This window comes from Macaca fascicularis, chromosome 4, assembly GCF_037993035.2.
Source record: "Macaca fascicularis isolate 582-1 chromosome 4, T2T-MFA8v1.1".
In the NCBI taxonomy this organism is placed as follows: Eukaryota; Metazoa; Chordata; class Mammalia; order Primates; family Cercopithecidae; genus Macaca; species Macaca fascicularis.
The window spans coordinates 112840554-112864798 of NC_088378.1; the positions used below are offsets into that span (position 1 = coordinate 112840554).

Consider the following 24245-nt stretch of genomic DNA (forward strand, 5'->3'; position numbering starts at 1 on the left):
GTTAATTTCAAAATATACTACAAAGCTACAATATTCAAGATGGTTTAGTATTAGCATAAAGATAAAAACAAAGACTAATGGAATAGAATTGAGATTCCAGAAATAAATCCATAAATCTGTGGCCAACTGATTTTTTTATAGTAATACCAAGATCATTCAATAGGGAAAGAATAGTGTTTTCAACAAATGATACTGGGAAAACTGATTAGTCACATGTCAAGCAATGAAGTTGGAGAAGTACCTCACACCATACACAAAAACTAATTCAAAATGGATCATAGATCTTAATATATGAGTTAAAACTATATGATTCTTGTAGGAAATCATAGGAGTAAATCTAGGTTAGGCAGTGCTGTTTTAGATATGACACCAAAATCACAGGCAACAAAATAAAAAAGATTAGACTACTAAATTTTTTTAAAAAGTTTATGCTATAAATGACAGTCATCAAGAAAATGAAAACACAGCCCAAAGAATAGAAGAAAATATTAACAAATCTTGTATCTGATAAGGGTCTTATAGCCACAACATGTAAATAACTCATATCTCAGTAAGAAAAAAAAAAGCTAAAACTGGATATATAATCTGCATAGACATTTATCCAGGTAAGTATACAAATGGTCGATAAACATATGAAAAGATGTTCAATATCATTTTCCATCAGTCGACTTCAAATCATAACAACTTCACATCCAACTAGGATTACTACAATCCAAAAACCAACAATTACAAGTGTTGACCAGGATGTGGAAAAATGATCCCACATGCATTACAGGTGGGATTGTTAAATGTTGCAGCCACTTTGGAAAACAACTGGATGGTTCTTCAAAATGTTAAACTTAGAATTCCCGTATAATCCAGCAATTCTAACTCTAAACATAAGAGATAAAAGCATTCAACTCACACAAAAAGCTGTACACAAAATTTCCTAACAACATTATTATAATAGCCACAATGTGGACACAACTCAAGTGTCCACTGTTAAATAAATAGACAAACCAAATCCACATAATTGAATATTTTTAGCAATCAATAAATAAAGTTCCAACACGTGCATGAACCTAAAAGACAGTAGGCTAAAGGAAAAGCCACATGTTGTATGACCATATTTAAATAAAATGTGCAGACTACGTACAGCTAAGCAAATGTATAGAGATGGAAGTAGATTAATGGATGTTTAAGTGTAGGGGTCCAATGGGTAGTAACTAAGTATTAAGTATGGGATTTTTTTACAGAGGACTTAAACATTCCAAACTTAGATTTTGGCAATAATTGTATAACCCTGTGAACTTAAAAAATTGATTGTACACTTTTAATGAATTAATTTTATGGTATGTAAACTATATATCAATACATATGTTTAAAATATTCAAACCAATAGTCTGAGACTTTCTGGAGGGTATATATCATATAATGATGAGTTAGCAGCCATGACAATTTAAATTTATCAGCAGAGCTCTTAAGACAGTCTTTAGTTTGGACAGAGCCTACTGTCTTACTAGAATCATGTACAAACATGAGACACATTGAGTTTAATATAGAGCATTTCTGTTTCTGGTATAAAAAACTTCTTTTAGAATATGTAGTACCTTTACTATTTTCTAAAACCACTAAGTGGGTATTAAGGAAAACTTAATGGGTATTAAGAAATTTGGACTCCCCGTTTCGTTTTCTAACAGATCCATATCAGTTTCAGTTGAGCATTTCAGAAAAGCGGATAGGAATACTAACTGGAATTGGGTAAAAAGTAACCTAAGTAATCTGCTCAGTCCCCAATTCTCTATCTAATTGAACAGATTGAAAATATTTAAATGATATGCTAAACAATTTGCTGTTGTTCCTTAAAAGATTAAAGTTAAGTTAAAATTTAAAACTTAAGTTACAAAAATAACTTCTTAATTTACTCCTACTGCTGAATTAATATTTAACCTTAGGAAACTAGAGGCGTATCTTTTTTATAATGGTTAGAACTGTCTGTATGGTGTGCAAGAAAATAATAAACAATACTATAGTTAATTTTTAAGCAGCCCAAACCTTGAATAATCTAGATACATCCAGGAAAAAAGAAAAAAGCAATTACTTATTTTAAAATGTTTCAGTTGGAAATGAATTTGTATTTAGAATGTAAATTCGATAGAGCCAATGATTTTCGTTTCATTTGCTTCTATGTCCCCTAGAAAAGTACCTATCACATAATGTATGCTCAGTAAGCCCCTCTTGATGGATTAATTTGTCCTTATCAAACATAAGCGTATGTATTTATTTCATGAAATTATATAGAGATGGAAAACTTCTTTAAAGAACAAACATCTCTAGTTTGCACATGTAAGCACAGCATACAAGGGACTTATGTTATGTGACATTTAAATAAAAGATTTACTTGGAAAGCCAAGATTTCATCTGATGCAATAATGAAAAATCTGATAGCTCCGTTATGGCTCATTTAAAGAAAGTCAAAATCCTAAAATATAAGAGTGCAGTTGTCATTAAGATGTTAGTTTTATGACTATTTGAAAGGCTACAGAAATATCTGTTAAGTATTAAAAGGGCAAAGATTTAGATAAAAATAGAATTGTGCAGCCACATTTCACTGTACTGAGTGTACATTAAGTCTTGTACCTCTACAGATGATTTTATGAACTGTATAGCACTCTAGAAACATTTGTATTCAGACAATTGGATATGCTGAAAAAATTAGGGTTTGGTTTTGAGCTGTAGTTATAATAAAGATTAGGGGTGTGTGTTAATGTAATAGTTTTTACTTAACAATGATATGTTAAATGAATCTTTTTAAGTACAAAGTTGAGTTTGGAGAATGTAGCCCTAATACAGTTGCATAAATATGGCAAAGACGTGTCTTTGAACACATTTAAAGATTCTCCACACAGGATGAAATTCATTTAAAACATGACCAAATTCTCTTTAGATGTCTCTATGAAAGAAAAATGTGATTAACATACACAATAATGAGGAAACATAGTAAAGAATTGTTTATAGCAGAATGAACGGTACATGAATTATGTATGTGTTGATATTATTAAAATTCATGTTGAATCATTTTTATCAACATATTCTCATTTCTTTGTTATTTCTGTAAAACATGGATCATTCTGTAAAGTATATGATTCTAACATAGACCATGTTATTTTGAAACATCTGGGGCATATATCGATTAAGTACAGAATATATCTAATCAACAGATTTGAAAGGACCCACATGTTCATACTTAGTATGAATGGATTTTATTATCCAACTATGTGTACATTCTTCAAATTCAAGTGTTTTCTTCAATAGAGCAATGCCAAGTGGGATTTTTGGGTCTTATAGCAGACAAGAGCAATTGTTTTTAATACTTCTGGTAGATATTTCTCTTTTAAATTTGTTTTAGTTCATATATATATAGAAAGAGAGAGAGAGAGAGAAAGAGGGAGAGAGAGACACCTTTAGTGTTTGATTTTGTAATGTTATACAAATTATGAGATTAAGTGTATTGTAAGGTTGGTATCTTAGCCTAGAATCATCATTTTTCCTAATTGCCAAATCCAATGAATTATTTCACTTTTTCTCAAACTCAAAATTACTCCCATCTATAGCCTTTGCTGTCATGATTGTTTCCAGATTTCTATAGTTCTTTATGTAGTCTTCCAATCCTCAAACTGCAGTCAGACTTTAAATTTACATTTAAAGTCAGCTTTAAAGGTAAATGTTAATCATACCACAGCCTACTTCCCACTCACCCCAAGCCCATCCCTCAATTCAAACCCTTCAATTGAGCTACATTGTTTTTACCTAAAGATCCGAATTTTCAACAGGGTCAATAAGTTCCTGAATATTTTTTTTTCTGTATCACCCCTTCAAAATGAATTACTTTCCATTTATCAATTTTGTTATACTCTTGGGGTTTCTCACATGTTTTTCCTTATGCCAGGAAAGTCCCCATCAGTGCCCTTCTCTCCTGTCCCTGCCCCAACTTCTCATGCATCTTAAACGCTAGAGAAATGCTTCCTTTCTGGGGAGGGTTTCCTGCTGATTCTGGTTATACATTCCCATAGAATTCTAGACTTTACCTTGCATATAGCTAGGCACATAATTGTCATATGATACATACTTGCTGATTAACTGATTTATAATTTTTTTTCCTTTTTTTTTAAATTTTGTATTCTTCTAGAAATTATTTACCCTTCCTCCTTATTTTTTCTTCAAATATACGTGTTCCTCAAGTTTGTCTCCTGTGCTATCCTTCTCCCTTAGCAATTTCATGACTTGAAATAGTACCCCTGTATAGAAAATTACTACATATATATTTTCATCTCAGATTTCTCTCTCAAGGTCTACCCATACATGACTGCTAGGTTTCTTCACTTGGAAGGCATCTGAAATTGAATATACTCCAATTTTTTCTCCAACATTTTTGTTCCTATATTCCGTAATTGTATTAATGGTACACTACCTTTCCAATCACCTGTGATTAGAATTTATTTTGATTACTGCTTCACACTACTCTCTTCATATTCCCTCCAACTTAATATAATAAATTACCATGTCTTATTGAGGGTACTTCCTCAGTCTCACCTTATCTCCTTTTCTTTCTTCTGTGGTCATCATTCTGCTTCATGTTCCCATTATCATTTATTGAGCTTACACCAAGCAACTTCTAGTGGGCTCTGCCATCTTTAGCTTTTTCCTGCTTCACTGCATCTGTCCCATATGTTTTCCCTTTTTGGAACTTGTGTCTGTCACTGCCTTTTTCCATGCCCAGCTTCAAGCTCCCTATTCAGTGCTCAGTGCTCAACACACAAAAAAACTTTCTAACTTTTCTATATGGAAATAAATTTTTTCTTCCTTTGAATTCTCATAGCACTTAATCTGTACTTCTTCTATGGCACTATTAGTTTTTTGTTTAAACTACAATTTAATTGTTTATGTACAGCCCCTTTCCCCTCAGTGGAGTTCTAAGTTTTCTGAAAGAGGTATTTACGTTTGGTTCTTTCATAAATTTACTGAGTCTCAGGTGTTAAGAAAATGTGGTTACTAGTGAGTGACTGAATTGATTTTTATATGCATTTTACATAAATATTTTATTTTATATAAATATATCTATTGAATAAAATTATATTTGTGGTAATATATTGATATTCACTTTAATGGTTAATTCTAAATCACTCTGCTTTTCTTCTCTGTTTTCTTCAATACTCATCATTGTCTATTTTGCTACATTAGAATTAGTTTTCTTTGGTAGAAACCTCTGTAAATTCCAAATGAAATTAATTTTACAGGCATAGCTTGATGTTTTCGTAGTAGAATAAAACAATGTTCTACTCTATTCTAGTAAAACTTCAGTCCCTTGCTCACCAATGTTTTTTGATGATTGCTACTATGAATACCTGAAGTGTTGTCATTTCCTCTCTATTTATACAAGAAGAATATTTTTGATCTGTGACTATGGTCCCACTTAGTGCAATCTGCCCCAAATAGCTTTAATTTGTTTTAATGGCAACAAACACAAGGATAGAGCACTAAAGTATGATTTAATGTTGAGTTCCCAAAGCACAGAACAGTTGCTCTGTGAATTCCTACTGATTAAAAAGGGGATCCATTCCCAAATCAGGAATGTGATGGACATGAAAGTAGCATTCCAATATTTTCAAGTGTTAGGAGAAAAGGAATTTGAGTGTCAAGAAATGAAGGAATTCAAGAACAGCTGTATTAAATGAAAAATGAAGCCTTCTCTCTGCAGGAAAGACTGGCAGGTCAGGAATTGCTCACAGGTGATGCCAGTGAGAAACACTGGCCTTGCATCACATAGCAGATACAGTTTCAGTGCCCACACAAAGTGAAATAAGAGTAGGTGGATTGCCTATCTTCTTAGAGAAAGCACAGAGTTGATGGAATTAGTTTATAAACATGTGACCAGAAAAATGCCATGTGTAAAAAAAGAAACGGTTTTTTTAATGTGAGTATTAATGAAATAATATCATGAAGAATTTTAAAATGTATATGCCGAATATTATTGATGTGACTTAATTTTAAACTGTTCTTGGCTAAACTATCTTTAAAATGTCTCTAAAATATTTTTCTTAAAATGGCCTGACACTTATGATAAGCACTTGTTTTGCCACCAATTATGTTTTGTTGCTTTTCAAATCCATTGAAATACGTTATTTTGGTTTATTTTACTTGTAACACAATTTAAATATTTGCTTTTAGAAAAAAAGTCAAAAATGATTAAAATTACCCAAAAGACTTTTTTTAATAGACATGTTATTATAAAACAACTGTTTAATGACAAGCATAAATGAATTTGACTTATACAAATTTAATTGTCTTAACACACATGTGAATAAAATACCTGGAAATTATTTGAAGATACTTAATCCACTGAAAACACAGCTGTACTCACTCTGTTAAGCCTTAAGAATCTTAGACATTCCTAAGTTACTAAATTATCGTTAAATATTAAAGACACTGGTGTGTAGTGTTTGATTTGTTTTCTGTCTTCAAAAGAGGTTTACTTTTAAGAAGAGGTTAGAACCAATTGCTGACTGTGAACTGATAATTCACCTGTCATGATTATGTCAATTGGTTTTGTTTGAAGGGGAACTGAGCATAGGTTGAAAGTAGATGGAAAAAATCTTATTAGAACAACTTTTGTGTTGACTAGTTTCAGTTTATCTTAAAATAAATTTCCAAGAACTAAGAACAGCATCAGAAATATGTAACCAGCTTTGTGATTACTCCTAATGCTTTCTCTCACATAGAAATGGTATCTGATCTTTCATGGTTTTCCATGAAAGCCTTCTGAGCCTTTCCAGAGTGTTGTCTCCAAAAACTCCAGAAATTGTGGAAGGGATAGAATCACATAAATAGACTTAAACTGTGACAAGTAAATACTTTTGAGCAAGGACAAATGGTAGATTGTACTTTTATAAATTTTACAACACACATGTTAAAAGAAAGGTTGCTTACTTAAAATACTTTTTTATTGTTAATGTTGCTCATAAAAGCTCATAAAAGCTAACTTTCTCTCACTTTGTGAAACTCAGTTTCTGATTATACAACATCTTCATTCTACTGGCTCTTCATGTTCTATTTTAATAGTTAGAGTATGTAAAAGAATTTAAGGACATGATTCTTTTGCAGCTTCACAGTTTGGTTTCAATTTGATTATTGCTTAGAAATAAAATGACTATTGAAATAGAAGTGTTGGGAAATGTGTCACAAGAATCAAGGCAGAGAATAGAAAATTCTGAAAGTAGGTACCACATATTCTGTCAATAACCTGTCCTTAGCCGGGATTGTGTGAAATTTTCTCTTTTCATAGTCTTAAGCATTCTTGGTGGAGATACCACTTTGGATGATTTGGTATTTTTGAGTTTGATGTTTTTCTGTCATCAATCAATACAACTCAATCATGATGTATTTTGTACATACAACAGGCCTTGGCTATGCTACTATTTTGCCAAGTGGGTTTTTTCATGTTATTTTTTTTTTCTTTAATGAGTGGCTTTGGTCTGTATATTTCCTTTTCTGATTTGGTTTTGGTATGAAGGTTATATTCTCCTGTTGAGTTATTGGATATTTCTCCATTTTTTTTCTCTGGCGCATAGATTGGAATGATATATTTCCTATAAGACTAAAGAGGTCCCTTTGTGCAACTAATGGGACTGGTATTTCTTTGTAGTACATTTCATTATGATTTTATGCAGATTTTATTTTTTAATACATTTTATTGTATATATTTAAGGTATACAACATGATGTAATGGGATACATACAGAGAGCAAAATGTTTACTGTAGTGAAGTAAACTGACATATCCATTATCTCACAGTTACCCATTTTTTTTTTTTAGTTTTTTGGCAAGTGCAGCCAAAATCTACTTATTTAGGATGAAATCCAAATACAGAACAATTTTATTACCTATAGTCTACATGGTGTACACCAGGGGTCCCCAGTCCCTGGGCTGCAGACCTGTACTGGTCTGTGACCTGTTAGGAACCAGGCCACATAGCAGGAGGTGAGCAGCTAGCAAGCCAGCATTAACGCCTGAGTTCCACCTCCTGTCAGATCAACCCTGGCATTAGATTCTCACAGAAATGGAACCCTATTGTGAACTGCGCATGCAAGGGATCTAGCCTGTGTGTTCCTTATGAGAATCTAATGCTAGATCATCTGAGGTGGACAGTTCCATTTCAAAACACCCCCACCCTCCTCCACCCCCACCAGTGGAAAAATTGTCTTCCATGCAACTGGTCCCTGGTGCCAAAAAGGTTGAGGACTGCCAGTGTATACTCTGTCTCTAGACTTGTTCATCCTACCTATCTCCTACATTTTATCCTCTGACTTACATCTCCTTATTTCCACCCCAACCCTGGTAAACGGTTGCATTTTCTCAGTATTTTTTTTCAGATTCCATATATAAATGAGATCATCCATATTTTTCTTTATGTGTCTGGCTTATTTCACTTAACATATTGTCCTCCAAGCTCATCCACATTGTGGCAAAAATGGCAAGTTCTCATTGTTTTTCAGGCTGAATAATATTCCACTATATTGTTTCTTTTTCCATTTGTCTGTCAGTGGACGCTTAGATTGTTTCCATATCTTTAGTATCATGAATAATGCTACAATAAACATTAAAGTGCAGGTATCCTCACAAGGTGACTTTTATTTCCTTTGGTTATATGCCCAGGAGAGGGATTGTTGGGTCATATAGTAGTTCTATTTTTAATTTATTTAGAAACCTTCATAGAATTTTCTGTAATGGATATACCAATCTACATTCCCATGGGCAGTCTACCCTTTTCTTCTCACTCATGTCAAAATTTGATATCTTTTGACTTTTTTGAAACAGCCATCCTGATAAGTGTGAAGTGGTATCTCATAGTGGTTTTGATTTGCATTTTCTTGATTAATGATGTTGAGCATCTTTTCATATACCTGTTGTTTATTTTTATGATTTCTTTTATTAAGTGTCTATTCAGATCTTTTGCCCATTTTTAAATGTTTTTCTTCCATTGAATTGTTTTAATTCATTATAAATTTTGAATAATAACCCCTTAGTAGATGTGTGCTTTGCAAATATTTTTTTTCCCAATTCCAGAGGCTGCTGTTTCGGTTTGGTGATTGTTTCCTTTACTGTGAAGGGGCTTTTTAGTTTAATGTAGTCCCGTTTATTTGTTTTTGCTTTTGTGGCTTGACCTTTTGGTATGACATCCAAAAATTCTTTACCAAGGCCAACCTTCAGAGGTTTTGAACCTATGTTTTCTCAGAAATAAATCTAAACATATACAGTGGACTGATTTTTTTTTTTTACAAGGGCACCAATAGAACACAATGAGGAAAGAACAATCTTTGCAATAAATTGTGCTAAAAAAAAAAGCTGGATTTCTATATGCAAAAGAATGAAATTGGACCTTTATCATATATCATATGCAAAAATTAACCCAAAATGGATGAGACCTAAATGTAGTAACAGAAACTCTGATGTTATTTCAAAAATATTTTTACATGAGTTTTTATTCTTTCATTTTGTTTTTCACATTCTCAATTGAAATGCTATTTGCATACAATGAAATAATAGTTCCTAAGAGTGCAGCTTGATAAATTTTAATAAAAGTATACCTCTACCTCCAACAAATATAGAGCAATTCTGTCACCCCAGATGTTTCCTTCATGCCACTTTCCAGCCAGTTCAACACCAGGCTCTGTTCCCAGCATACAACCACTCTTATGAACTCTAACACCATATATTATTTTTGCTGCTAGAATTTTGTAATAGTGGAATCTAACATGATGTATTCTTTTATATCTGGCTTCTCAAATGTCTGTTAGATATACCCAGGTTGTTATGTCAATCAGTGGCTAGTTCCTTTCTGTTTATGTATAAACTTGTTTATCCGTTCTTCTAGGACGAGCACTTGTTTACATTTGGCTTAATGGTGATTGTGAATAAAATGTCATGAACATTCACGTGCAAGTTGTTTTTATGAACATATGTTTTTAATTCCCTTGGATAAATACTGAGCAGTTGAATTACTGGATCATAGTGGAACTGTATGTTTAACTTTATAAATAACTGCCAAATCTTAAAATGATACTGCTGTATCATTTTAAATTGCCAACAGCAATTGCACTAGTAATTCCACATCTTCTTCAGCATATACCATGAGTTTTCTTTTAGTTTTAGCCATTCCGAGGTATGTGTATATGTGTGTGTGTGATTTACCATTGATTTGATGGAGTTCTTTATAGATTATAGGTATTAATCATTTTTCAGAAGTAAGGAGTGTTTTCTCTCAGCCTGTGGCTTATCTATTCAATATTTAAATGAGTGTTTGCATCAGAAGGAATTTTTTTTTTCTCATCTTTTTTTTTTTTTTTTTTTTTTTTTTTTTTACTTTAAGTTCTGGGATACATGTGCAGAATCTGCAGGTTTGTTACCTAGGTATACGTATACACATGCCATGGTGGTTTGCTGCACTCATCAACCCATCATCTCCATTAAGCATTTCTCCTAATGATATTCCTCCCCTTACCCCCACAGGCCCTGGTATGTGATGGTCCCCTCCCTGTGTCCATGTGTTCTCATTGTTCAACTCCCACTTATGAGTGAGAGCATGCAGTGTTTGGTTTTCTGTTCCTATGTTAGTTTGCTGAGAATGATGGTTTCCAGCTTCAACCATGTCCCTGCAAAGGACATGAACTCATCCTTTTTTATGGCTGTATAGCATTCCATGGTGTATATGTGCTGCCATATTTTCTTTATCCAGTCTCTCATTGATGGGCATTTGGGTTGGTTCCAAGTCTTTTCTATTGTAAACAGTGCTTCAATAAACATATGTGTGCATGTGTCTTTATAGTAGAATGCTTTGCAGTCTTTTGGGTGTATACCCAGTAATGGGATTGCTGGGTCAAGTGGTATATCTGGTTCTAGATCCTTGCAGAATCACCACACTGTCTTCCACAGTGGTTGAGCTAATTCACACTCCCACCAACAGTGTAAAAGCTTTCCTAAACTTCACAGTCTCACCAACATCTGTTGTTTCCTGACTTTTTAATAATTGCCATTCTAACTGGCATAAGATGGTACTATCATCAGAGTGAACAGGCAACCTACAGAACGAGAGAACATCTTTGCAATCTACCTGTCTGACAAAGTTCTAATATCCAGAATCTGCAAGGAATATAAAAGACAAATTTATAAGAAAAAAGAAATATCATCAAAAAATGGGTGAAGTATATGAGCAGACACTTCTCAAAAGATGACATTTATGCGACCAACAAACATATGAAAAAAAGCTCATCATCATTAGTCATTAGGGATTTTTTTTTTTTTAGTGTTCTTTGCTTCTTCGTTAAGTAATCTCTTCCTAGCCTAGGTTCACAAAGGTTTTTCTAATGCTTGCTTCTTAGAATCTTTATAATTTTAGTTGTCACATATAGTTCTATGATCACTCTCAAAATAAGGTTTGCCTAAGTGTGAAAGAGGTCGTGAAAGGTTGTTTTTTGTTTTCCTTCTTTTTCATACAGATATTTAATTGTTTCAGTACCATTTGTTGAAAACACTTTACTTTTCAAATTTGGTTGCTTTGGCACTTTTGCTGAAAATAAATCAACCACCTATGTATAGTCTTTTTGGGCATTATACTATCCCATGTCTATTTACCTATACATACAACAATCCATACTCCAGGACAAAATTGAATAAATGTGGTAAGAACAGATATCTGTCTTTTTATCCTGGACTTGGGGAAAAAAACCTGAGTTTTATATCATTAACTGTGGTGTATTTCTTACTGAGGGATTATGGCGAAAGAAAGAAAGGAAGAAAGGGAAGAAAGAAAGAAAAGAAAGAAAAAGAGAGAGAGAGAGAGAGGGAGGGAGGGAAAAATCTGATATAAAAAGCAATTTTACTTAGTCATGCTTATCATTGTTCTTTGTGTTCCCAAGATAGTTTTTGGTGCATTCTATGTTCTTTGTATTTTTTAATTTATTCAACGAATTATAGCACAAATTATTACCTTGGTCATTCAGTTTGGTAATGTTCCTTTAGTAGCTAACATAAATGCTTTCATAACTGCTCTTAGTTCACTTGCTCTTATTCATGTTTCAAGATGATTAAGCAAATTGTGTGGAACCCTAGAATTTTTCATTTAGACAAAGTGTTTTGTATATATGCTTTATAAGTACTGTTTTTAAACTTTTATATGCTCACATATTTTATTTACTAATCCTAAAACAACTCTTTAATAGAGACAATGTAAGATTGAAGAATAATTGAGTCCCTTTATTCCTGATTATGAAAGTTGTAATAGAAAGTTATGGACACCAGACAATGCCTAACAAACTTGAATATCAAATTTTATTTTAGATATCAATTTAAATATCAATTTTAAAATATTGATTGCAAACTTTTACAATTTTGCAGGTTTATAGACTTATGTTAAAATCATCTCTTATTTCAATAATATAATTTGAGAGAAGAAGCCTTTAGAAATTCTGTAAACCAACATGATTCTCCTTAATTTCTTTCCTTAATAAATGATTCATTTGATTATATATGTAAATGATATTTTCAACATACTTTTGACTTAGGCATTGTTTTAAGAAGAGATATAGCTTTTAAAATGAGTGTTAGATTAGATATCTGAAATGGTTTGGGGGGTGTGTGTGTGTGTGTTTATGGCATGACTCTCTTCTCAGTGGTAAAGTTTGAAAAACCTATAACCCATCAATTATTCTTGGTGCAAATAATCACTTTATTGTACCTTAAAACAGACATTCTATTGATTTTGTTTCCTAGTTCAATTTTGTGGGGAAATTGCTTGGACCAAGAGGAAACTCCTTGAAGAGGCTACAAGAAGAAACAGGTGCTAAAATGTCTATCCTGGGCAAAGGATCAATGAGAGATAAAGCCAAGGTACTGAACTTTGAATCTGATATTTAACACATTCAGGAGGTTACCTACAACACTGATGGCCAAATTTACAAGCATGCCTGAACTGCTCTTTCACCATTTCCTGTGATTTCCGTCTCCTGGGATCACCCTGTGCCACTTTCTGCTATCTCTGCTGTCTTCCTAAAAATCAATTATTGGCCTCCCTTCTTTTTCTTTTCAGAAGTATATTCTGTATTTTCATTTTCTTTAGTCCTTTGTGTAGGTTGCTATCAAATCGTTTCACTTTTTCTGTGTCCTCTGTAGGATGTTTCTATATGTCTGTGTTCATTTTCTTTAATTCCCCGGCTGGTTCCTTTTTCTTTCTTCAATCATATCACCTAATCACATCCATTGTATCATTCTCTCATTTAATCTCTCTGCTCTATTTCACTTGGATCATCTTACCTGAAGCAATTTCAAATACTTACCTGAAATCTAAAAGAATCCTGCTTATTTCTTGAAATGTTTCAATGATATTAAACAACTCACCTGACCCCCAAAAGAACAATAAGCTAAGAGATATATCAAATTTGATGTTTGAAATGATTTATTTCACATCTGAACTACATTATTTCTTATTTTATAAAGTGTTAGCAATTTTCTCGGTGTTAGAATTCAGTGTTTGGGAGAAATGACAATTTGTAGAGATTTATTCCAAAAGGATCTTTGAGAATTCACTGGGAAAGGCTGGATGTGTTTGGTAATATCATTTGACCAGGCCACACACTTATGACTTGGTAATGTTATTATGGAGAATGAAATGTTCAAATATTTATTTTTGACTATAAGAATCCTTAGAAAATTGCTCAAGAGTCCTGTATCTGTGTTAATGAGACATATTAAATGAGGAAATTTATAGGGTGAAATGTCACTGAACTGGTGAATGTATCATACATAAGGTATCTTCACTGTAATAAGTCTACATTAGGAGTCTGGGCAAAACTCTATTTGGGTGCTTTCTCAGAATGGTTCAATAGTCAACTGTAGAAAGTCACAGAAGGAATGATTTTTACTAGCCCTTTCTTTGGGATAACTTTTGATTACTCTATACTGTGTACAATTTCAGCAACATCTTGCCAACCCTCATGCCTCTAGATATCTCCGACGACACTTAAATATTGTAAGTATTTAAGAGGTGAGCGCACCAGCATCTAGACATGAGATAAGCTTTTGTCTCTGCCACAAGTTTAGATTTTCTTTATATAGGAGGAGAAAATGACACATAATAATCTATGCCTGTACTTTCATCTATTCTTTAATACTGTTTTTGTTATGAATTTCCCAAATACTTCATGCTGTTATATTATAAATTTCATACTGTGCGTTCTTATAGTCTCACACATTCTTTAAGATTTAAGTTTGTCATCGTCTCCCCAGCATGGCTTCCCTGAACTCCTAAGTCCTCTTTTATCACTTAACACATTTTATTGTATCTGTTTATCTCCAGGATGGAGAACTGTTCTAGTTAGCTTTGCACATGCAGAATCTCCATGTGGTATTTCTATATCTTTTAAAACAGATGGATACATATTTTCTATTCTCATATATTTGTACATTTTTTCCTGTTCATAAAGTTTTAAACTAGATTTATTTTTCCCTATGAGCATGTTAGCTACCAGCAAAAGTACTGGAAAATCCAATAGGAAACAAATTTGCTTCTATTAAGATTCCATTAGGTTTAATTTACTCATATTACCTGTTACTTACAATTCAGTTTCTTAATACTCTTTGCGTGATCCATCATGTTTGACTATGATTTGAGTGTTTTCACTTTTTACCAAATTAAATAAAATAAACATATTAAATAATAATAATATATTGCATTGCAAAATATTTTTTAGAATCTAGATAAGGCCTTTTTTTCATTCGTTTTTTATTGTTGTTGTTGTTCCACTTGCTTGCTTTTGAATGATAAGGTCTTAACTTTCTGAAGTATTGGACACCTAGCTGAAATAAAATCACAGGCATGGATATGAAAAATTTACCTTAGTAAACACTTGATTAAAATAAAAAATAAATCCTTAGTAAATTATTGATTATGATGCTGTTATTTTGCCTCTTTGCATCAGGACATGAACAGGAAAGAAGATTTTACATATTTTTTTCTAATTATTAAATAAATCACATGAGATTGTGCAATAAAAGTGTGTATGTGTGCATACATACAACCATACAAACTGGCATATATTCATGCTTTAATTATTTATTGAACATATTTTGTGTAATTCACAGTTCTAGTTTATATTAATGAATGCAAGGTTTTACTCTCTTAGAGTTTACATTCCAATGGGAAAGACAGATAATAAATGCATGAATAAATTTTATACTTTTAAAAATTGAGGCTGGGCGCGGTGGCTCAAGCCTGTAATCCCAGCACTTTGGGAGGCCAAGACGGGCGGATCACGAGGTCAGGAGATCGAGACCATCCTGGTTAACACAGTGAAACCCTGTCTCTACTAAAAATACAAAAAATCTAGCCGGGCGAGGTGGCAGGTGCCTGTAGTCCCAGCTACTCGGGAGGCTGAGGCAGGAGAATGGCGTAAACCCGGGAGGCGGAGCTTGCAGTGAGCTGAGATCCGGCCACTGCACTCCAGCCTGGGCGACAGAGCGAGACTCCGTCTCAAAAAAAAAAAAAAAGAATTGATAACTTTTATTGATTTAAATGAAACAGAAGGAGGGAACAGAAGTTAGTTGTGATGGGAGCAAATTTTGGTACAGTGATGAGTTAGAAAGAACACTGGAAGATGAGAACGAGCCAAACAGAAATATCAAAAAGGAGAGAGAATGCCAAGTGTGAAAGCCCTGAGGGAGAATCTGTACTTTATGTACAACCATAGCTATATCTAAAACTATTATAATAACTATAGCCATATATTCATTTAATAACTCTACTTATTGCCCTTTGGCTACCATCTGATTTCTTTATAGTAAAACTCCCGAAAAGTTATTTGCGATCACTGGCTCGACTTCATTCTTTATTGTTCCCCTCCTCAGCTCTGTGACTGGATCCTCCTGTTCCAGACCTCCAAGCCCAGACTTAGTCTTCAGATTTCTTTGTTTCCTCCATATTCTTATAGCACTAATGTGCTCTGAACCTCAAATTTATGTCCAGCCTCCAGTCTCCCCCTTAAGTGCTAGATTCTAAATTTATATATTTACCTACTCAACATGTCAATGTGGATGTAACAGGCATTGAAATGTAATATGTCCAAGGACACACATATACATACAAATATGTATGGGTATGTATGTTGACAAGGACTCTCCTTGACCAAACTTCAGTCAGGCCTCTCACAACCCTCTTCTCAACTTTGCCTGACTTTACAAAGATTAGCCATGTTTAAAATTTAGATCAGCAAGTGTTAAGAAGTTCAACATGCAACTGCCAATCTTTTTATCCAACAGAAAAACTAAATAACCGAAGCCACATGAGGGGCTCCTTGTGTGCTTTACAAGGTCTGGGCCAGCACTCTTCTCTGTGGTTTCACAGTTAGGTGACTTTGCAGAATATACTGTTTAATAACATGTTTGCTTCACCTTTCTAAGACATGATAATGCAGATTGCTTTTCTATGTTGGGTATGCTGCTAAGGTACTACATGATGTATGTCTTTTTTTGACAGTGTCTCCTTCTGTTGCCCAGGGTGGAGTGCAGTGGTTCTATTGTGGTGCAATCACAGCTCACTGCAACTTTGACCCACCGCCAGGCTCAGGGCTCGAGTGATATTTCCACCTCAGCCTCCCAAGTATCTGGGACCGCAGGTGAACACCACCACACCCAGCTAATTTTATTTTATTTTTTGTAGAGATGGAGTCTCATTTTGTTGCCCAGGCTGGTCCTGAACTCCTGGATTCAAGTGATCCTCCTGCCTCAGCCGAAGTCTGTTTAGTTATACCTAGCCAATAAATCTGAAAGCAGAAAAAGAAAACAAAACAAAGTAAAATATAGTAATACTCAAGGTAGCACCAGTAGCAAAATCCTACCATACAGTCATGATTTCTTTCCTGTATTGGTCAGATCCCACAACATATGAACTCACATCCTACTTAAGACCAGCCAGGAATGCTTTCACAGAAGCTACATTTTAAATTGTGAGAAGAAAAAGTATTCTTAGAGAAATCTAGAAAGGAAAATATACAGTATGTATGCAATATTTCAAAATACCTCAGGAAATTAACTAGCAATTTAGAAAGTTCTTTAAAGCCTAAGTCTTCATACACCATATGGCCAGCTGGTTCTAAACAACCACACAGCTGCCGGTTTCACTGGCAGTTGCTTCTGAGCAATCTTCAGGGTAACTTACTGTAGCTTCAGATAGAGTGTTGCTATTTTTGGTGGTGTTGATGGCAAAGACTGGTGAAGGAGAACAGAGGAAGCAGTGGTTCTACAAGCTTATTTTTGAAAACAGTGGCAAACGAACATATTATCTCTAAGAGAAAGGGCTAGAGGAGTTACAGAAAATCAGACAACACCTGAAGACACCCAGACAAGAGTAAGGAAAATAGGAAAGCTTGAAAGCAAATTTCTTAGACTAACCTATTGTCCTTAAATGGAAATCACAAATGGACATGTTGTGAATAAATTATGTTGTAATGCCAGGTATTTTGGCATTTCTGTTAATAAGCTTGGCTGAAATTACGAAATGGGGTATTAAAGCAGTCTCATGATTCTGTGTTAAAAGTACAGTGCTGTTTGGTGGACTTTTATTTGAAAAATATGTAATACTTCTCAAGGCAAGCTTTTCTGTCTTTGATGCAGTAATAACATGCAGTTTCTATTTTATAATATTGCTTCTGCATTTTGTGATGACTACTTTAGTAAATTCTTTCTGATTTCATGGCAAATTGATTTTCATCAACAATAAAATCAACAAAAAACCTTCAAAGAGATGTGGCTGCCTAGTGGGCAATGTGGGTGTGAACCTAGTAACAGCCGTCTCTCATCTGGCTTCTGGGCTCTGCCTAACATCAAACAGCGTGATAGTCTCTCAAATCCTGAAGGAGTGAAGTCATGCTCACTCCTTGTCAGTCAGGCTGTGTTACATACACTCCTGTTTCAACGTTGTAATATCTTGAACACCAAAGCAGTTTATAATCCTACAAAATCAAGAGCCCAGACACCCTGACTTTCATTTTAGCTGTGCCTCTAATGAACTGCACAGCAGATCAACAACATTTCTTTCTCAACTGGCCTTCTGAAGAAAAGAATGGCTAACTCATTTTGACTTCCAGCACAGTTAAAGGAATCAGCATAATAACTTGCTTAAATATCATTTGTTTGTGAAACATAAGCAGAATATTATAAAATACAGATACGTGGAATTTTGTTTATATTTGATTCAATCAACTTTTCTGTTTCTCTGATTTGAATTTTAGAGTAGGAGTAACAGACTGAAAGATCCCACCTGAACCATAACTCTTGTGATAAGAAACATTGTGTTAAAATATATATATTTGTGGGAATACAGTGAAACTTATGTTGCATGTTGAACCAATAGATTATTTCAGTATGTGTTATATTTGGAATATACATGACCAAATAATTAAACTAATTAGGTTTGAGTTGAAGAGTGAAATATATCATTATATTTGTGAGACAATTTTTCAAATTAGCATCTTCATCTTTTGATGTATGAATAATTTATCATTCAGTGTAGTGTGCCTGTGACCTTAGAATGAAAAAAAAAAAAATAAAGCCATAAAGTTATCTGGGCTCTATTTCTTCATAAGCTTCAATGACAGAGTATGAGGTAGTAATGTTTTATGAATTTTGAATCAAAGTTATGTATTATCTTAAATCATTAATTTCTCTCATCTGATTTTATTCACATCTAGACAAATTCCTTTTAATTTTTGTAATTAAGACCTGCTCCTTGGAAACTTTCAGGGACCTAATGTCACAGCCATAAACCAAGTTTCATACACAGAAAACATTTTATTAATGCTACTTGTATAATAGCTTGTCCTCATTGTCACTTGTCACTCATTATTTGTACTGTGCTCTTATTTCCCTAGAAGAGTGAAATGAGGGAATCACAGAATCAGGGTCTCTCCTACCATATTGCAAGACATTTTTATTTATTAAGCTATTAAAAAAGAATGTATGAAAATAGAAATTTTTAGACATTTTACATTTTATAAACCAGAATTATAATGATGAAGTTCCTTTCTACCACTGAGGATGGTCTATTATTTTTGGTCATAAGCTTTATGCTGATCTGAATTTTTTTTTTCTTTTTTTATTGAGACGGAATCTCACTCTTGCTGCTCAGGCTAGAGTGAAGTGGCATGATCTCGGCTCACTGCAACCTCCACCTTGTGGGTTCAAGCGATTCTCCTGCCTCAGACTTCCAAGTAGCTGGGATTACAGGCGCCCACGACCATGCCCTGCTAATTTTCATATACTTAGTAGAGACGGGGTTTCGCCATGTGGGCCAGGCTGGTTTTGAACTCCTGATCTCGGGTGATCCACCCGCCTCAGCCTCAGAAAGTGCTGGGATTACAAGTGTGAGCCACTGTGCTCAGCCTAAAAATATTATAGTAAAAGTACAAATGCAATATAACCAATATATATAACCAAAACATAAAATATTCTGGAGAATATTTTAGATTTCACATTCTGTGGAACTTTTGAAAATGGTTGCAAATTATTTGACATTTCTCTTAGAGAGAGATGAATAGGGTCCATTTCTCTTCCCCTTGAATCTGAATAGTTTCAGTGACTTGCTTGTAACCAATAGAATGCAGAGAGTAATGGTGGTTCGTGATTTTCGGGGCTATATTGGAAGAAGCTGTGCACCTTCTTTCTCATTTGCAGAAACACTCTCTTGGAGTTTAAAGCTGCCTTGCAAAGATTCTGAAAATCCTGATGCTGCTTACTGTGAAGAAAGCCAAAATTACATCGAAAGGCCATGTATAGGTGCCAGTGGGCAGTCCTACTTCAGTCCAGCCTTTGAGTCATCTTAGTGCAGGGTTTACACATGCGAGTAAGGAATTCTCCAAATAATTCCAGTCCTTAGCCATTTGAGTGATCAGCTGCTCAAGTCTTCCTATCCATGGCCCAAAAAATCCTGGAGCAGAGATGCAAGCTATATTCATGGTACACTACCTAAATTTCTGACCCACAGAAACCATGTACATAATAATAATATTAAAATCATTATTTTAGACGACTAAATGTATCATGGTTAGTTATGCAACAATAAATAACTCGAACACATTACTACTACTTTATATGTAAAATTATATTCTCTTTTTGCATTTCTGCTGCCTTCTAATGGCGATAAGCACAGATTGATCATTTCTAGAGGGATGTGTGCGTGCATGCGTGTGCATGCGTGCATGTGTGTGTGTTGGGTGTTTGTTTTTAGTTTAGTTTTGTTCTGTTTTGTTTTTTATTGTATTGTATTTACAACTTATTTTGAATTTGCCTCTCCCACCATCAAATAATTGAAGCGCATGTCAACATTTTGTTTAAAACTTGTCAAAGAAAAGGCTGCCAAGAGAGGCAATTTAAACATTTCTTCTTGGTAGAGACTTTTTATGAGATACTAGACATCAAAAATAGAAAGCTCTAGTTTTAAAAACATTAGGTTAGTCATAAAGGTGGTTTAAAGTCTTTCTGTTTTTGGATGTCTGACTTAATGTCACAAGACCCAAGGTTAATTGGGCAGGTGATTCCAATTTCTCTGTAAGTCTTCTTAATTTTACTACAACTTCACAAAGCAAGTGTTCTAGCATTTTATCAGGGATGCTAGATGGATCCCAAAAGGGAAAGTAAATGGCACCACACAGAAAGTACTGCCTCAGACCAAGACTGGGAGAGTTTTTATTACTTAGTCCCTCCTTTTGAATATTTTAGATTGTTAAAGATTTGTCTTGGTCAACAAAATGTTCAATATGGTGTTTTTGTGAGGAGACTGTTAACTGAGTTTGTTACATCATTAGTCATTTCTCATTTTATTGAAGGAAGAATTTAGATATGAGATCAGTTTATGCAACACCTAGACCAAGATTACTGGGAATATATGTACCCATTGACATGATTTACTTAGATCAGATTGTTATATTAGAGAAAAATGAGAGAATCCAAAGGCAATTTTGTTTAGAAAGATGTATTTGTATTCTATTAATATATACACATATATATATTTAGTACCACATACATATTATTTAGCGGATAATCTCTCTCTCCATACATCATAGATATATATGAATTTTGAATGAAATTCAAAATTATATGAAATTATTTATATATAATATATGTATAATTTAATATACATATATTATATATGTATGTATAATATAATATATGATTATAAATATATAATTGTATAAATACATATGTTATATATATATATATATATCTGCTGTCCTCTAATGGTGATCAGTGCAGACTGATAATTTCTAGAGGGGTGTGTGTGTGTGCACGTGCGTGTGTGTTTGTATGTTTGCCTGTGTATCTATATAGATATGTACATGTTATTTTATTTAATAGAAAGCACTGATTAAAACATCCATAGTTGTATAAAACACCCATAGTTGTATAGCAAGCAAATCTAGAGCATGTATAATTTCTCAAGTTCTGCATTGCATATTTTACTTTTTAAAAATATTAAAATTTACTTAATATTTTATACTGGATTCTATCTTTGCTTTGCCTACAAATTCAATAACCAAAGCAAAGACCCATATTAATAAGTTACTGTTTTAATAGAATTGAATATTAGAAAGAACATTTACTTAAATAGCTTTATTTTGCTTGTTGTACATATAATACATTATTAATTAATGGATAATTTTAATGTCAAACCCTGTGGGAATGGTTATTGAAAAAGCAAAATAATAATGATATTTAATCTCATAGAAAAATCTTCAATGCAAAGATTGTTGTTGTTATTATTTGTATGTTTTTTGAAAGATTCCGTTAAATGTTTATTTTAATAGTTGAAATGACCACAATATAAGCCATGTTTTTTAAAGAGAAACTTGGACAACTTGTTCTAGTACAGCTTGGGGAATTTGGAGGTACAGTTAAGAGGATAATGGGCCCAGAGTGGGAATGTTAATGAGAAAAATTCTGCACTTAACTCAAGTGCATCATCAGCACTAATTTAGATTCTGAATTTCATTAGTTGCAGTGATGTTTATTTGACAGTGTTCTATTTTCCTACCAGTTTTTTAAATTCACAAGTCATTCAAAAGTTGAATAGTAATCTATTTTTATCAGTCATAAATATCTGAATCATTCCTTAGTTGAATAGAGTTGTCATGAATGCTTGAAAATTTGTTTGGGCTCTTCACAATCATTGTTAAACAGCAGAAAACTGTTTTCTGGCTTTAGTTAATGACACTAAACAGAGCTCAAAGAAAAACCAAAAAAGAAAAAAAAAAATCAGCAGCTTCTCAATCTAATCAACAACAGCACTGCAGAGTTTACTTTTGTTTTCTGGGTATATGGGTTCACCAAGAGGGAAGTCAAAAACACTGAGGAAAATGAAATGCCAGGATACAAATACAAATTTACATATTTTGCTATAAACGCAATCAATTGCACCACTTGATTTTTTTTTTTGCAGCAGGACAGTGTTTTATGCACTTCCAGGATGCATATATTAATAAATTAATTAATTTATTATATATATAAATATATTTAAACATATAAATATATATTTTATAATATATAAATATATGTATACATATATTTAAATATATAAATATATCGATATATTTAAATATATAAATATATATTTTTTGCTTAATTATTCTGGCTGAAGGTTTGTCAATTTGTTTTTAACTTTTCAAAAAACCAACTTTTTATTTCACGGACATTTCATATAATTTTCTTCATTTCAATTTCAATTATTTCTGCTCTCTTGATGATGGGTTCAAGCAATTCTCCTGCCTCAGCCTCCCTTTTGTTTGTCTTGGAAAGTCATTATTTCCCCTTCATATTTGAAGATATACTCTTATAGGGTAAAAATGTTTTCCCTTCAGCACTTCAAATAGGTTATGCCAATCTCTTCTGGCCTATATGATTCCCACTGAAAAGTCTGTAGCCAGATGTATTTGAGCTCCATTGTATGTTATTTGTTTATTTTATCTTGCTGCTTTAGTAGCTTTACTTTATTCTTGATCTTTGGGAGTTAATTATTAAATGCCTTCAGGTAGTCTTCTTTTGGTTAAATCTGTTTGGTGTTATATAACCTTCTTGTATTTGAATATTTATATCTTCCTCTAGGTTTGGAAAGTTCTCTGTTATAATGCCCTTGAATAAACTATACCCTTATCGCTTTCTGTACCTCCTCCTAAGACCAATAACATTTTGCCTTTTTGAAGATGTTTTCTAGAACCTATGGTTGTGGTTGTTTGTTTTTATTCTCTTTTCTTTTGTCTCCTCTGTTTGGGTATTTTCAAATAACCTGTGCTCAAGCTCACTAATTATTTCTTCTGCTTAATCTATTTTGCTATTAGAAGACTGATGTATTCTTTAGTATGCCAGTTGCATTTTTTCAACTCCAGAATTCTGCCTGATTCATTTTCATTATTTCAATCCCTTGTTAAATTAATCTGATAGAATTCTGAATTCCTTTTCTGTGTTATGTTGAATTTCATTGAGTTTCCTCAACACTGCTATTTTGAATTCTCTGTCTGAAAGGTCACATATCTCTGTTTCTCCAGGATTGATCTTTGGTTCCTTATTTAGTTTATTTGGTGAAGTCACATTTTCCTAGATGGTGTTGATGATAGTAGATATTCTTTGGTGTCTGGGCACTGAAGAGTTAGGTATATATTATAATCTTCACTATCTGGGTTGGTTTGTACCTGTCCTTCTTGGGAATGCTTTCCAGATATTTGAAAATACTTGGATTTTGTGATATAAGTTTTTTCTGTTTTTGTGGGTACCCCAAGCCCTATAATACTGTGGTTCTTGCAGACTCATCGAGGTACCATCTTGATGGTTTTATTAGTCAGGGTTCTCTAGAGGAACAGAATTAATGAAATATATTTACATATTCATATATATATGAATATATATGTGAGTTTATTAAGTTTATGTATATATATGTGTGTATATATGGGGGTGTGTGTGTGTTTATATATATATGAGTTTATTAAGTATTAACTCACATGATCACAAGGTCCCACAATAGGCCATCTGCAGGCTGAGGAGAAAGCAGAGCCAGTCTGAGTTCTGAAACTGAAGAACTTCAAGTCCAGTGTACGAGGGCAGGAAGCATCCAGCATGGGAGAAAGATATAGTCTAGGAGACTAGGCCAAACTCTCTTTTCACATTTTTCTGCCTGCT

At 33.4% G+C, this 24245-nt stretch overlaps 1 protein-coding gene across 23 annotated transcripts in view; it reads left to right on the forward strand.

Moving 5' to 3' along the window:
- KHDRBS2 (KH RNA binding domain containing, signal transduction associated 2) overlaps nucleotides 1-24245 on the forward strand; it is a 634276-nt gene that overhangs the window by 222130 nt on the left and 387901 nt on the right. For all 23 annotated transcript variants that reach the window (XR_010586373.2, XR_012434458.1, XR_012434459.1 and 20 more), the window contains exon 3: nucleotides 12804-12920. Coding sequence is in view for 2 of the 23 variants with exons in the window: in XM_045391082.3 (XP_045247017.2) it covers nucleotides 12804-12920 (117 nt within the window). In the remaining 21 variants the exon portion in view is untranslated. The remainder of the gene's footprint in view (nucleotides 1-12803; nucleotides 12921-24245) is intronic.